This window comes from Salvia miltiorrhiza, chromosome 5 (genome assembly GCF_028751815.1).
Source record: "Salvia miltiorrhiza cultivar Shanhuang (shh) chromosome 5, IMPLAD_Smil_shh, whole genome shotgun sequence".
In the NCBI taxonomy this organism is placed as follows: Eukaryota; Viridiplantae; Streptophyta; class Magnoliopsida; order Lamiales; family Lamiaceae; genus Salvia; species Salvia miltiorrhiza.
The window spans coordinates 25953974-25969199 of NC_080391.1; the positions used below are offsets into that span (position 1 = coordinate 25953974).

Genomic DNA, 15226 nt, shown 5'->3' on the forward strand with positions numbered 1-15226 from the left:
ATCCCAGGCCTGAGCGCACCCAAGACCTGTCAAAGAATTGAGTCATCTGGCATTGAGGTCGGCTATGCATCGACAAATTCACTTCTCTCCAAGCTAAAGTTGAATCCGCTCGTGGAGTTGAAACACATGTTCGCCAAACATAATAGAACACCATTGAGTCATCTAGCCTGCTCGAATGCGCGCAAAGAGAAAATGTAACCAGCAATCTTCAAAGGTTGGACTCACAATGGCCCAGATCCGAGCGCACCCGAAATCTGATTAAAAGCCAATTGAACCACCTGAAGTGCAAAGTAAACATCACTCAAATAAGGTCTTAGATGAGCTGCCGCCAGATTTTGGATAAACTCTCTGAGGATGGTCTTTAGTCGGGCTAATGGAGATGTCAAGACTGGAAGAAAAATAACAATAGATTCCAAACTTTGCAAATACTCAAAGCATCTCGTTTGGGACAAAATCCGCCATGAAGTTGGTTGATAAGACCGCGCCAATCTTGAACATAACCCTCCAAAATCGCCATCACCAAGCTTTCGCTGCTACCAGCTGCAAAAAAAAAAAAAAAAAAAAAAAAGTGAATACAAATTATTGAATAACAAATAACAATAAATGGTTTGATTAAAAAAAAAAAAATCAATTCAAAATTTGGGCCATACTTTGTTTTCAAAATTGGGCCCGATTTATTTGATTTATAGAAATGGGCTTAGTGTAATTTAAGATGGCCTCTCTACAAATTAAAGAAGCCCAGCAATGAAGCCCAATTTTACTTTTCTCCAAAGAAAAAGGCCCAACTCAGAAATTTCTCTCTCAAAATAGAGGCCCATCAGCCTGAAACCATTTCTCTCTCTCTCTGGGAATCGCCGCTTCGTCTCAGCGCCCTCTTCCACTCTCTCTCCTCTCCCTTCGCTTTTGGGGTGAATTCGCACCTGCTAATTTCACACTCCAAATTCCATCATGAAGCTCGCCAAGATTGTTCCCGCCAAGCTCTTCAGATCGAAGAAATGGCGCTCGGTTTCCAGATCCGAGGCCGAGCCGTCGTCCTTCAGCTCCCATACGACGTCCTCCTCCTCCTCCTCTGAGGACGGCGGCCTCAAGAGGCCGGCCGGCCTTTCTACGCCGACCAGCGTCCTCCCCTCGACCTCCGCCGGCATGTCGACGGAGGAGTGGACAGAGATATCCGCCGCCGTCTACTTCGAGCTGAAGCAGGCGTTCGAGATGATCGACCGCGATGGCGACGGGAAGATCACCAAGGAGGAGCTCGAGTCGCTCCTGAGCCGGCTCGGCGCCGAACCTCCGAGCAAGGAGGAGCTGTGGCAGATGCTCAGCGAAGTCGACCGCGACGGAGACGGCTGCATCACGCTGGAGGAGTTCCACGCGATCGGATCGGCTTTCGCGCCGTCGACCGACAGCTCGGAGCTGAGGCACACGTTCGATTTCTTTGACTCCGACCGCGACGGGAGGATCACGGCGGAGGAGCTCTTCAGCGTATTCAAGACGATCGGCGACGCGCGGTGCACGTTAGAGGACTGCCGGCGCATGATAAGAGGCGTAGATAGAAACGGGGACGGATAAAAGGAGAGAACAGGCGGCTCCGTTGCTCGCCGAAGAGAAGCAGCACTGCAGCAGTGGTCACAGCCATCTGGAGATGCCGAGGAGCCTAAAATCACCAAGAAACAGAGATCGATTTCCGGCTATTTCCCCGGCCAACTCGAAGAAAAATAGCAAGACTCAAGCCAACAAAACTTTCCCCAGCTGCATCGGTGAAGCAGCTGTATATTTTAAAGATAAGAAAAATAAAAGAAAGAGATGAAGTAAAGGAGATTTCCTACTGCTAGTATCAAAAATGCAAATGGCTACTGAAATCTACGAAATTGGTGAATGAGGAAGAGTGGCAACATTGTCTCTATTTGTAGGAAAACTTCTCACCAAAAATCCTAGCTACCAAATCCCTAAACATAGCTGCCAGTGTACGAAGAGTGGAGTTCCAGCTGTTTTCCAGCCTGCAATAGCTCTCAAGCAAGAAAAAAAAAAAAAAAAAACATTGTTGCAGACTACATTTAATGCCATAGTACTTCTCTATGCATAAAACTCCCATTTTTCAGTTATGGGGCCAAAAAAAAGAAAAAAAAAAACTTGCTGCGAAAAAGATAAAAGGACAGTGGAGTTAGCTGGAATTGAAGTTGTGTTGCTGGAAAGGGTCGCCAAATATAAAATATTGGGCCTAGCCTTCAAAAAAAAAAAAAAATGCTTTAATTGAAGAAGCAAATGGTAAAGCCCAAAACTAAAAAAAAAAAAAAATTCGTAGCAAGTTTGCAAAATTTTGAACTCCTAAATACGAGTATAAACTATTTACAAATTCAAGTCAAGCACTCCTAAATACGAGTATAAACTATTTATAAATTCAAGTTTGAAGTGAAGGACTCCTAAATACGAGTATAAACTATTTATAAATCCAAATAAATTGAAGAACTCCTAAATACGAGTATAAACTATTTACAAAGTTCAAGAAATTCAAGAACTCCTAAATACGAGTATAAACTATTTAAAATTTCAAAATCAAATGAAGAACTCCTAAATACGAGTATAAACTATTTAAAATTTCAAAATCAAATGAAGAACTCCTAAATACGAGTATAAACTATTTAAAATTTCAAAATCAAATGAAGAACTCCTAAATACGAGTATAAACTATTTATAAATCCAAAGAAATTCAAGAACTCCTAAATACGAGTATAAACTATTTAAAATTTCAAAATCAAATGAAGGACTCCTAAATACGAGTATAAACTATTTATAAATCCAAAGAAATTCAAGAACTCCTAAATACGAGTATAAACTATTTATAAATCCAAATAAATTCAAGAACTCCTAAATACGAGTATAAACTATTTAAAATTCCAAAATCAAATGAAGAACTCCTAAATACGAGTATAAACTATTTAAAATTCCAAAATCAAATGAAGAACTCCTAAATACGAGTATAAACTATTTATAAATCCAAAGAAATTCAAGAACTCCTAAATATGAGTATAAACTATTTATAAATTCAAATTCAAGTCAAGAACTCCTCGATAAGAGTTTAAATTATCAAAAAATAAATTTCGAGACTCGTCTATTACCAAAGGCATTTCGTCCATAAACAAGTCTCGATGGGGCAATTTGTAGACAATTAAATTTGTCGTCGAATTAAATCGTGCCATGTGTAAATTCATGAATTAAATATTCAATTATATTTTCTATTTTATTAAATGGGATTTTATTCCTAAATTAAATAGATATATAATTAATATTTAACATAAATAAATTAATGGGCTTATGGACACCTAAAGCCCTAAGGCCCATGCATGAAGGCCCAAAGCCCATAAAGCCCACGAAGCCCATCTCTAAAATCTATAAATAGAGGTGTTGGGGTGCTCATTATCACAAGGTGAAGGCGTGGAAAATCGAAGAGCACAAAGAATTCTCTCTAGTATCACAAGTAGAAGAGGCGGAGAATTGGAGAGTTCAAGTATTCTTCCAAGTATTCAAGTATCTTGAAGAATTCTATCTAACGTTCAAGTCTCCTTCGAATCTTCAATCGTTTGAGTATTCAAATCTTCAAGTATCCTTCGAATCTTCAAGTATTTGAGCATTCAAAATCTTCAAGTATTCAATTATCTTCAAATCTTCAAATATTTCTTCAAATCTTCAAGTGATCAAGGCGTTCTTACAAATTCCAAGAACGATCTTCCTCAAATCAAATCAACCAAATCCCAAAGCTTCAAGGCGTTCTTACAAATTCCAAGAACGATCTTCCTCAAATCAAATCAATCAAGTTCAAAAGCTTCAAGGCGTTCTTACAAATTCCAAGAACGATCTTCCTCAAATCAAATCAACCAAGTCCCAAAACTTCAAGGCGTTCTTACAAATTCTAAGGACGTTCTTCAAATCAAATCAAATCAAGTTCGAAAGCTTCAAGGCGTTCTTACAAATTCTAAGGACGTTCTTCTCAAATCAAATCAAGTTCAACGTTCAATCCAAAATCACGACTTAAGTCCCTTGGATTGGCGTCATCAAATCAAGTATTTCAATAACCTTCGAGCTTGTTCAAGAATCAAATGGAAGAGAAGAATCAGAGGATTAACTAGAGATTGCAACTCGCATAAATCTATCTTCAAATTCTATCAAATTATCTTTGTAACGCGTTTTTGTATTTTATCAAATTGAAATACAAAAAATTTGTGTTTACAGGCCCCCAGTCCACATTCTTTGTGGACAATAGAATCGGGCAATGATCCGACACCGATCTCTGTAAACATCTCCCCGTAGTTGACGGCCAAACTTCAAGCCAGCAGTCATTCACAAGTATTTTGTCGAGTTTACTTTTGCATCCACTGTTTGCTTGGTACCACGTGAAACTTTTTCCCTGCGTTCGGACTTCAATCAACTCACTCTCTCTGACGAAGGAGTCGAACCTCCTCAAATCAGCTGTTCCAGACTGTTCGTCCCTTCCAACCCTTTCACCTAACTTCCTGATTGCATTAAAGTCACCCAGGATGCACACACACCTATCCCTATTTTGTTCTGCGACAGTCTTCAACTTATCCCATAATTCGATCTTTCCTGACGAATCACGAGGCGCATACACATTTATAAGACAGTAACACTGATTATCAGATCTTCTTACCCCATTAATGACCACCGCACCCGGCATATCCCATTTGCTCGTCGCTGAGAAGGACTCCTTGTTCCAGACGCTAAGAATTCCCCCTTATCTGCCCTCGGCCTCCCTGCTTGCCATTTCAAAGTTATTCTTTCCCCACCATCCAAAACAAGTAAACTCTTCCAATGCTTCCATTTTTGTCTCCTGAATAGAACAAATGTCGACCCTCTGCTGGCGAATAACGTCCCTAACATCACGTTTCTTCGCCGAGCTCCCCAGACCTCTAATGTTATAAGATAAAATATTCATGATAAACAATCCTATTCCACTCCCAGCTCTCCACTCAGCAGTACTTGTGTCTGGAATTGCGCCGCCATAACTGAGTCATTGAAATTACTTGTAAGCCCAAGTTGTTTACCAAAATTCCAGATTTCTCTCCCCTCATCTGTCACGTGTCCAGGAATTTGGGGATCAAGTGTTCCATTCGCATCGGGCCCGCAAGCCCTTCCCACCCCTTCCTTATTCTTCTCTGGTTCAATCTGCACAATGAACTCCCTCCAGTTCTTCTTTTCAATGGCCTTAACAATGGATTTCTTCTTAACTCTTTGATTCTTGGTCGGAATCTTTGTTGCTGGGACCCCACCTCCCCTCATTGATTTTTTGGAACAAGCTGCTCGATTCTCTTTGGGGATCTTCTTTGTTGCAATAAAAACTCCATCATTCAACTCTGTTGGCGCCACTCCCTCGTTACTAGGGTTCACACGAACCCCATCGAGCTTCTTTCTATATGGTGTCCCGAGATTCTCAACATCAAACCTTGACGAGTCCATCCGCCTTGCCGTTCCCATTCCACCAGAATCCTCGTTACTAGGGTTCACACGGCCCCCCATCGAGCTTCTTTCCATCTGGTGACCCGAGATTCTCATCATCAAACCTTGACGAGTCCGTCTGCCCTGCCGCTCCCATTCCACCAGAATCCTTATTTTTTGTTTGACGGTTTTCCTGAAGAGGTAAATGGGCGAGAGACCCAGGGTTGCCCTCAGTGTTGACTAACATTGGTCCTGTAATTGGGTCGTCCAAGTTTTCTGCATTTTGGGCCATGGGGCTCTGAATTTGGGTTGGAATAAGATCATCCCCGATTGGGCCATTGTTCCTGGAACTGTTCGGCCCATCATGTCCCAAGAGCTCAACTGGGATCTGGACATTCGAATCATGGACCGTTAGCCTCGAACAACTCCCCGCCTCCAAACCAACCATGCGATCCTCGTTTCCTAGAGTCTCATGATTTTTCTTTGCGAGAAACGAAGTGACGCCCTCGAAATCCACCGATCCCCCAACCTCTTGGTCTTCGGATCCAAAAACTTCTCCGATGGTAGCCTTCGCCGACGCCGTCGAAATATCCATCCACGACCAGTCGGACTCTAGGTCCGAGCCCAAAACCTTCTTATCCTCCTCTGAAGGTAGCTCCTTCGTCGTACTCACTTCTTCGATCTGAATTTTGAAGCAAACTCCTTCAATTCTGCAATTTATAATTCTGTCGACTGACTGCAAACCTGTGAAGATCTGCACACGAGCTTCATCAAGTTTCTCTTTAAATCTTGTTCCTTCTTTAAGCTTAAGGACCAAACCGAACTTTGAACACACAATGTCGAAAAACCTAGGATTCCATGCATGGAGAGGAATGCCAGTCCATCTTGTCCACACAATACGCTGAGTGTTCACGTCAATATTTCTCCAAGGTCTAAACCACTGAAACCCAAAATCGCACCATTCATCAAATTCCTTGAGAACCTCCTCCACTTTTTGATTGCATACACTCTGGATCAAAACCAGATTCCCACCAAGCGACGTCACCTTCATTCTTCCCGCGCATTCGCTGTTAATCTCTTCTTTGACCTCATCCCAATCATGATCTGATTAATGTAAGCAGTGTAGGCTCCCGAAAGCCATTCAAGCTCCTCTTCCGAAGGCTGGAAGAAAATCTCCTCATCGATAAAATGACTACCATTATTAAGTGAAGCATCTTTTTCCCCATTCAACGCTTCCCTGAACGAAACCCCCTCCTTCCTTTTTCCTTCTGTACCTCTCCTCACCTTATTGGAGAACGGCTGGACATCACCAATCTTAGCGTACTTTCTTCAAGCACTCACCTCTTTCTCTCTATTGAACTTGGGCTTGAAGACACGAATCTTATAGCTTCCGATCCAGAGTTGATTCAGTTCGCCTAGCAGCTCCTCCTGATTCACAACATCTTCGAACCTGACGAATCCGAAAGGTTTGCCTTTGAGGTCACGTTTCATCGGGCAAAACACATCAAAAGGCTTTGTAACGGTTCCAAATTTTTTCTTCAGAAAATCCACACTACTGTCTTCTGGTATATTGTTGAAGAAGAAGGTAGTGAGGTTGTCCCTATTTTCCCAAGGTAGAGGTCTCTTGTTTGGGTGAAAACCTTGGTTCCATCCTTCTGCAAGGCCACTTCTACTATCAACTCTCTCAAAAAATGTTTTTGAATAAGACCTATGGCTAGGAAAGTTTGACTGCCTCGCCAGATTTCTCTCGGAAAATGTCGGCGGTACTACCCCTCTCCTTCTCACCTCTCTCCACTCACTCATGATGGATTTCTGGTTTTTGCGGCAAATACCCCTTAGTGTAGAGATTGAGTTTGTTGAGAACTGGGAATTTGGTTCTTGTTGATGGGATTGATTTATTATTATTATTATTATTATTATTATTATTATTATTATTATTATTATTATTATTATTATTATTATTATTATTATTATTATTATAAGCAAATATAATTTAATTATTAGAATTATGATTGGTACTTATTGTTGTATATTAGTATTATTATTATAATGAAATATATTATTAATATTATATATATATATATATATATAATAAGTATTTATTTATTTAAATTGTGAAATTATAAAATATTAGGACCAATTAAAAAAAAATTACGTACATATATAATAGAAACTATGTTACATATAGATGTATATTTATCAAATATATATGTATTTATATATAGTATATTGTGAGATGAAAAGAAAATTAAAAATATTTAATGTATTAAACTTGATATTATTATACTAAATTGATTACAAGGTCATGTTATAATTGAGAATAAATTGAAACTTTGTGTATTTTTTAGCCAAACTATAAAGTCATGTTATAATTGCAATTAAATTGAAAATTGATGTATTTTCTGGCCAAATTATAAGGTCATGATATAAACCAGAAAATTGACAAAGTATATGTATTTTCTGGCAATAACCCCTTATTATTATTATTATTATTATTATTATTATTATTATTATTATTATTATTATTATTATTATTATTATTATTATTATTATTATTATTATTATTATTATTATTATTATTATTATTATTAATTCTTAGAACTATGATTAGTAATCGTACTTAATGTTGTATATTACTCCCTCCGTCCCAGCTTTTAGTATCCAACTTTCCTTTTATGGTCGTCCCACATTTTGGTATCCATTTCTATTTTTAGTAAAAGTACGTGGGGCCCTTACTCCACATTAATTATTTTAACTCTCACATAAAATGTGGGACCCTTATTGCACTCACAACACATCAATCACTTTATTAAAACCCGTACCGTTCTCAACTGGATACCAAAAGCTGGGACGGAGGGAGTATTATTATTATAATGAACTTTAATTTAATTTTAGAATTATGAATTATATAATTAATTAACCTTATTGATGTATATTTTTTTGTTAGTAATATAAGTGATCAGATAAGTTTTTTATGCACGTTAATTTAATTCTTATATATATTGATTAATTATATTTAATAAATTATACAAATTCAGAATCCTAATATTTTTTTTGGTATTTCCAAACACACGACAAGGAATCCATTAAAATTCATTTTTCATTGAATCATTTTCAAATGAATAACATTTTCTTAGTTAACATTACTTTCCTGTCAAACAAACATATCAACAATATCCTAAATATATATATATATATATATATATATATATATATATATATATATATATTAGTCGAACACCCAATTCGATCGAACACCCAATTCGATCGTCGAAGGCAGACTTGATTGAGCGGCGAATGCAGATAATGATCGATGGTTTGTTGACGGCAAGAGAATCACAAATAATCAATACACTACGATTATCGGTATTGAAATATAAAAGAAACCGATAACTATGATCAAATGCCATTGAAACGAAATATGATTTGGAGTAGATTTGGAAAGTGAGTGATTGTAGGGATTCTACCAATCTAACTAAATTATGTTCGCAGTGTTTTTACTTGTTTGACCTTTCGAACGGAATATATATTAATTTGAGCCAAGAAATGTTTACAATAATTATAATAACTTTTAATCTCGTCCATCGATCAAGTCAGATCTAATGAATCAGAATCTGTCTCTATTCTTTATATAGGGGGTTGTTCTTGTTGAAGCCAACCCTATATATATATATATATATATATATATATATATATATATATATATATAGGGAGAGGTTCAAGAAAGAACCATAAATAAAAAAAGAACGGAGAACCATTTTTAGCCATTCGATCATCAAGATCTACGGTGGATGTATCATCTTGTTGGATGAATGCAGATCCTGGGTTCGAATCCTGAAGAGAACAATTTTTTTTTATTTTTTTAAATGCATTAATTTTAACAGCGAATGCATTAATTTTTACCGTGAATGCATTAGATTTGATGGTTCTCCCGTTCTCACAATTAATGTAGTTCTCTCTAGAACCACACCCTATATATATATATATATATATATATATATATATATATATAGGGGAGGGCTACAGTAAAAACACTTCTTGAAATATAAATATAAACGGTTTTTAATGTACGAATTTTATCCAACAGGGTTACGAATTCATCCAACATGGTTACGAATTATGAAATTTTTTTTTTGCTACCTTTGGGATTCGAACCCAGGACCACAAATTCATCCAAAAGGGTTACGAATCAACCGTAGATCTTGATGATCTAAGGGCTGAAAATCATTTATATTTTATACACTTAAGAGTGTTTTTATTCTAGCCCTCCCCTATATATATATATATATATATATATATATATATATATATTTAATTAACATGCTCTATATGTTTTTTTTAAGTTACAAGAGGTATCTGAATACAATCAATAATGCAACCCACACGCAGGCAGGGCTTCAACACCACTCAACGGTGGGAAAACATCACCACACACAGGCGAGAACACCCTGCTTGTGGGACCACAATATCAAACAACATAATACAACAACAATACATCATCACATAAAGTGGGAAAACAACGCCGCCAATTGGGATTGAATCCAAGACATCTCACAAAAGAGAGTCTTTGGGTGCCTCAGTTTTGCCACTAGAGGCCGATCCTGTATATCACATGGCCCAAAACAAAAACTAGAAAATGGGCCCTTATACTCCCTCCGTCCGCGATAGGTTTCCACATTGTGGACGGCGCAAATTTTAAGAAAAGTGGTGAATAGTTGTAGATAGTAGTGGATATTATAGTGAATGGAGTTTGGGTCCCGCTATTGTTGTGAGTGGAAGTTTGTGAACCCTACTTCTATAAATGGAAGAGAAGACGATATCGTGGACAGACCGAAATGGCAAATGTGGAAACGATATCGCGAACGGAGGGAGTATTTTTTTATATTGAGAATACAACAATAATATAGTAACATATACTTTTTCAGCCAATTATTCAAAAGGATTTTCAATCAAAAGATAATAAAAGATAAAGCACTAAGAATTCAACACTATTGTTTAGATTAAATAATTTCTACATCTATCCTATAGATAAAAATTAAAATAAAATTGGGCCCCCAAAAATTTGGAGCCCAATGCAATAGCATGTTGAGCATGTGCTCAGGTATGGCCCTGCAAGGCCTCATCGGCAACATGTCCTATATGTTAACTGCAAGTGATTCATAATTTTTGCATTAAATGAGTTTTCTGCAAAATATATATTGTCAATTTCAAAATTTTCCTATTTGAATAAACAATCTAAATTTGGTATATATATATTTTTTAATATATGAAAACCTTGTATCTGGCATGCAAGACGACTAGACTACAATGGTAATATATCAACGAGCTAAGTGAAGTTGAACTTGATCTCCTTCAATCTTCTTCTTCTTCTTCTTCTTCTTCTTATTCTTCTTTTTTTTTTTTTTTTGAGATAAATTGATATCCTTAAATCTTATAGTATAGTGTCTGTTGATATACAAATGGCATCAAATCGAAATAAAGTTTAGTTCAGTAGAACATGTGTAGAGCTTAACTTTGTTGGTCCAATTACACATTTCACTATCTATATATTACCTTTAATTAGCCATATATACATGCCCACTTGGTATTCAATGAATATAATCTTGAGTTGAATATTTAGAAGCTTAATGTTTCCCAATCCAACAAATAACATGATATGGAAAGGTGGAACTATGAATTGATCAAGTTAGTGAAAATGACGAAATTGCCCTTGTAGTAAGTACAATGTAGGGACGAGAAAGAAAAAGTGAGTGGTATTTTTGAATACTAAATAACTGAATAAAGTGTAAGATTGTAATGATTTAGAGTGATGAGGTTACAATATTGTAAGATGTATGAGCCCATTTGTGGCAGGCTATTATCTCATCTTTTAGTAACATAGTAACATGGACTTTTCACACCAAATCATTCCTCATAAGACCCTTTTTTCAAAAGCTACATATTTTTTGTCAAAGGACGACACACTCAATAATGTCTTGATGAATAAATAAATAAATCACACTGTAGTTAGATTTTTACATCTATGTGTAATTCAATCCAAGCAAACGCGGTCGTTCTCGAATCTAATTCGTTTATTATTAAGCGGCAAATTTCATGTATTTTGAGCCCATTTGCTACGTGATATGAGATAAAATATGATAGGTAATAAAATGTGATATTTTTTTTATTGTAATATCTATTAATTTATTAGATATCAATATCATATTTGATAAGATATATAACAAAAAATAGCTGGTCTTGGGTGCGACTGTGCGACAGGTCCGCCCCGACCCGCGCCCGTATTCCAGACTCGAAATCCTGAATCCTAAATTATTACATTTGTTTATAATAATTATTACTTTTAATAAGCATGAGATATACATTTATTCACACAAATGTATACTTATATAAATATAAGTACTTACCTTCATTTAATATAAAATATTATATTTTTTAAATTCTAAACTCTGTAAACTAAACCCTAAACCCTGTGGTGAAGCATGAAATCATCGAGTTGGTGAAGCATGAAATCATCGCCTAATCTAAAAAGCAATAAACGAGACAAGATATACGTGGTTCGATCATAAATGATCTACATCCACGGGAGTTCTTCGTTGGTTTCACTATACTTTGAGAGAGTATTTACATATTACAAGTGTTGCTCCAAAAAATATCATCCTCCCTTAATGCTAATGCTAACCTTCTATTTATAGATGTGAGAATGAGCCCTAAAGGCCTTAGGCCCACGAACTCTAATAATTGGATTTAGGCCCTTTAATGCCTTAATAGATTTTAGTCTTGATTTGACCTATCTGCGCTGTCCTTCGTTGCCCGTGTTAAGTAGTTCCCTTGAGCTATGCAGGCGAGTCTGCGCCGCCAAGCCCGTTTCTTCGTCTGCGCTGCCAAGTCTCTTTGTCTGCGCTGCCCAGCTCTGGCTACGTTGCTCTGCTCTGGCTACGCAGCTCCGCAGCTCTGCTGCGCTGCTCTGGTATGCGCTGCTCTGCTCTGGCTGCACAGCTTTGCTACGCTACTCGGCACTTTGGTCAAGGATGATTGGTTCTTCGTATTCATTTGTTAGCAAGTCTTTTTAGTTAGACCTGCGCTCGTTAGTTCTTGTGATAATAACAACAATAATCAGGTAAAGTAGACTTAAACTACTAAGCACAGCGCTGGTGAGTATTCCAGTCCTCATCACCCTGTAAACTAAACCCTAGACCTGAACACTGAACCCTAATATGAGTATTTACTTTTAATAAGCATAAGATATACAATTGGTCGCACAAATGTATACTTATGTTAATATAAATATTTACCTTCATTCAATATAAAGCATTATACATATCAATAATTACTTTATGTTACGATAATAATTATTTGATCAAATAATAATGTAATTATTTATGCTTATTAATCATTGTTATAATAAAAAGTAATATTTGATATGGAGAAATGTAATGTTTCAAAAATATTATATTAATTGTAATTATTGTTGTAATAAAAATTATTTATTATTATAATAAAAGTAATTATTATTATTATAAAGAAAGATAATGTTTTTAAAATATTACATTTTTCACAATATTGAAGTTAACTACTTATATTAACATAAATATACATTTATGCGAACAAATGTATATATTATGCTTATTAAAAGTAACAATTATTGTAAGGGAAAATTGCACCTAAATACACAAACGTTGCCAAAAATCCATATTTGGCGCGAAGTTAGGATTTTACATTTTAATACACCAACTTTCATTATTGTCTAAATTTGACACGACTTAATTCTTAAAAATTCAAAAAATAACCCCTTTTTGTAAATAATTATACGAAGACCCACTTATGCTATAATTTGGGACATTTAAACCAAAACAAGATATTTCCTTATGATGTTTTCTTTTAAACCATTTTAGGCGTGGATCAAAGATTAAAAGAAAACATCATAAGGAAATATCTTGTTTTGGTTTAAATGTCCCAAATAATAACATAAGTGGGTCTTTGTATAATTATTTACAAAAATGGGCTATTTTTTGAATTTTTAAGAATTAAGTCGTGTCAAATTTGGACAACAACGAAAGTTGGTGTATTAAAATGTAAAATCCTAACTTCGCTTCAAATATGGATTTTTGGCAAAATTTGTGTATTTTCACGCAATTATCCCTTATTGTAAACAAATGTAATAATTTGGAGCACGGGTTAAATCCAAGCAGGTCAGGGTTCCGGGTTTGGAGCGCGGGTCGACCCGTCGCACGCCTGTGCGACGGTCGCACAAGATAAATTGCGAACAAAAAATTATGCTATCGCACCTCCCAAATATGATACAAAATCTAATGTTGGTTATCATGTTCAGTAAATGTAAATATTAGAGATGTAACAAATGGTGGTAATAATGATGATTATGCATTTATCGATCTCCTTGAGTATATATTGTTTAAACCATCTAAAGTTTCAATAAGAGACATCATTTCAAACACTTACCCGACATACTCTAACAACATCTACACTAATTTTTATTAGAAAGAACGAGCAATAATTTTCCTACTCATATATTCTACAACATAAAATTTTTAACAATCATATAATATTAACAAATAATTGAATTTTAAATGTAAAAAATACTTTAAAATAATATTTATTATTAAAAAAATGGTTAATTGCTTGTAAATCCATAACGTTTTCTTGGAATTGGTTTTTACTCCTAATTTAAAAAATATACTTTTAAATACATAACCTTTCATTTTTGTCTCAAATTTATCCGGTGACCGGTTATTTCTTACATCGGTACCGGAAATGACACAGTGGCAGCCGAAATTGGCACGGTGGCAGCCGGAAATGATAACGTGGCACATTTATGACATATGCAACAAAAAAAAAACCCACATCATCATTTTTCCCAATTTCCCCCTTCCCCCAAACCCTAACTCCCATCCTCTCTGTCGCCGCCACCACCACCGTCCCCACCCCTTCCTCCACCCTCCCCTTCCCCCACCCTCCGTCGTCGCCAACTCCGTCGAATTCGAACGGAACAAGCAAATCGAGTTGTTGCACTTGAATCTACCAACACCACTGCTCTTGAATTCGAACAGAACAAGCACTCCGACCGGTGGCCATGCCCCTCCCTTATCTTTGCACCCAATTCTCTCTCACGCTGAGCCCTTTGTCTTCCTTACGAGTCCGACCGCCGTCCGAAGTCCGTTATCGAGCGACGGCGCCACCCCTTTCTCACAAACCCTAGATCCCCATAGTATACACTCATCGCCTCCATCTACCTAAAACAAATTCGCAGCTGAACCCTAGTTTCCTCTTGATTCAAGCAAAAATTGCCACCGCCTAGAATGTGTCACGTAGGGGCGGCGGCGGCTGACGATTTTTGGGGATTGTGAGGGAAATGGAGGGTGAATATGGAAGAGGGAGCTCATGAATCTGCAGCTGCTCGATGCCATTTTTTATTTGGTTAGGTAGCGGTGGCAGAGGGTGGGGGAAGGGAAGAGGGCGACGGTGGTAGCGACGGCAGAGAGTGGCGGCGGTGGCTGGGGAGAGGGGAGTTAGGGTTTGGAGAGAGGTTGGGGAAGATGATGTGGGTTTTTTTTCTTCTTTTTTTTGAATTTTTTTCCACATGTCATAAATGTGCCACATTGTCATTTTTGGCTGCCACCCATGTGATTTTCGACGCCGACGTAAGAAAAAATCGATCACCGAACAAATTTGAGATAAAAATGAAAGGTTATGTATTTAAAAGTAGATTTTTTAAAATAGGAGCAAAAATCAATTTCAAGAAAACATTATGGATTTACAGGCAATT

The 15226-nt window shown here is 36.8% G+C and overlaps 1 protein-coding gene across 1 annotated transcript; it reads left to right on the forward strand.

Annotated features, from left to right (window-relative positions):
• The first annotated feature begins 878 nt into the window (after nucleotides 1-878).
• LOC131024264 (probable calcium-binding protein CML36) lies at nucleotides 879-1800 on the forward strand. Its single transcript, XM_057953787.1, has one exon. It carries the CDS (start codon nucleotides 949-951, stop codon nucleotides 1564-1566), a length of 618 nt encoding a protein of 205 aa, XP_057809770.1. The 5' UTR covers nucleotides 879-948; the 3' UTR covers nucleotides 1567-1800.
• The last annotated feature ends 13426 nt before the right edge of the window (nucleotides 1801-15226 follow it).

What these genes read in the sequence shown, in the direction of transcription:
- LOC131024264 (XM_057953787.1), top strand. Translation starts at nt 949, where the DNA reads ATGAAGCTCGCCAAGATTGTTCCCGCCAAGCTCTTCAGATCGAAGAAA.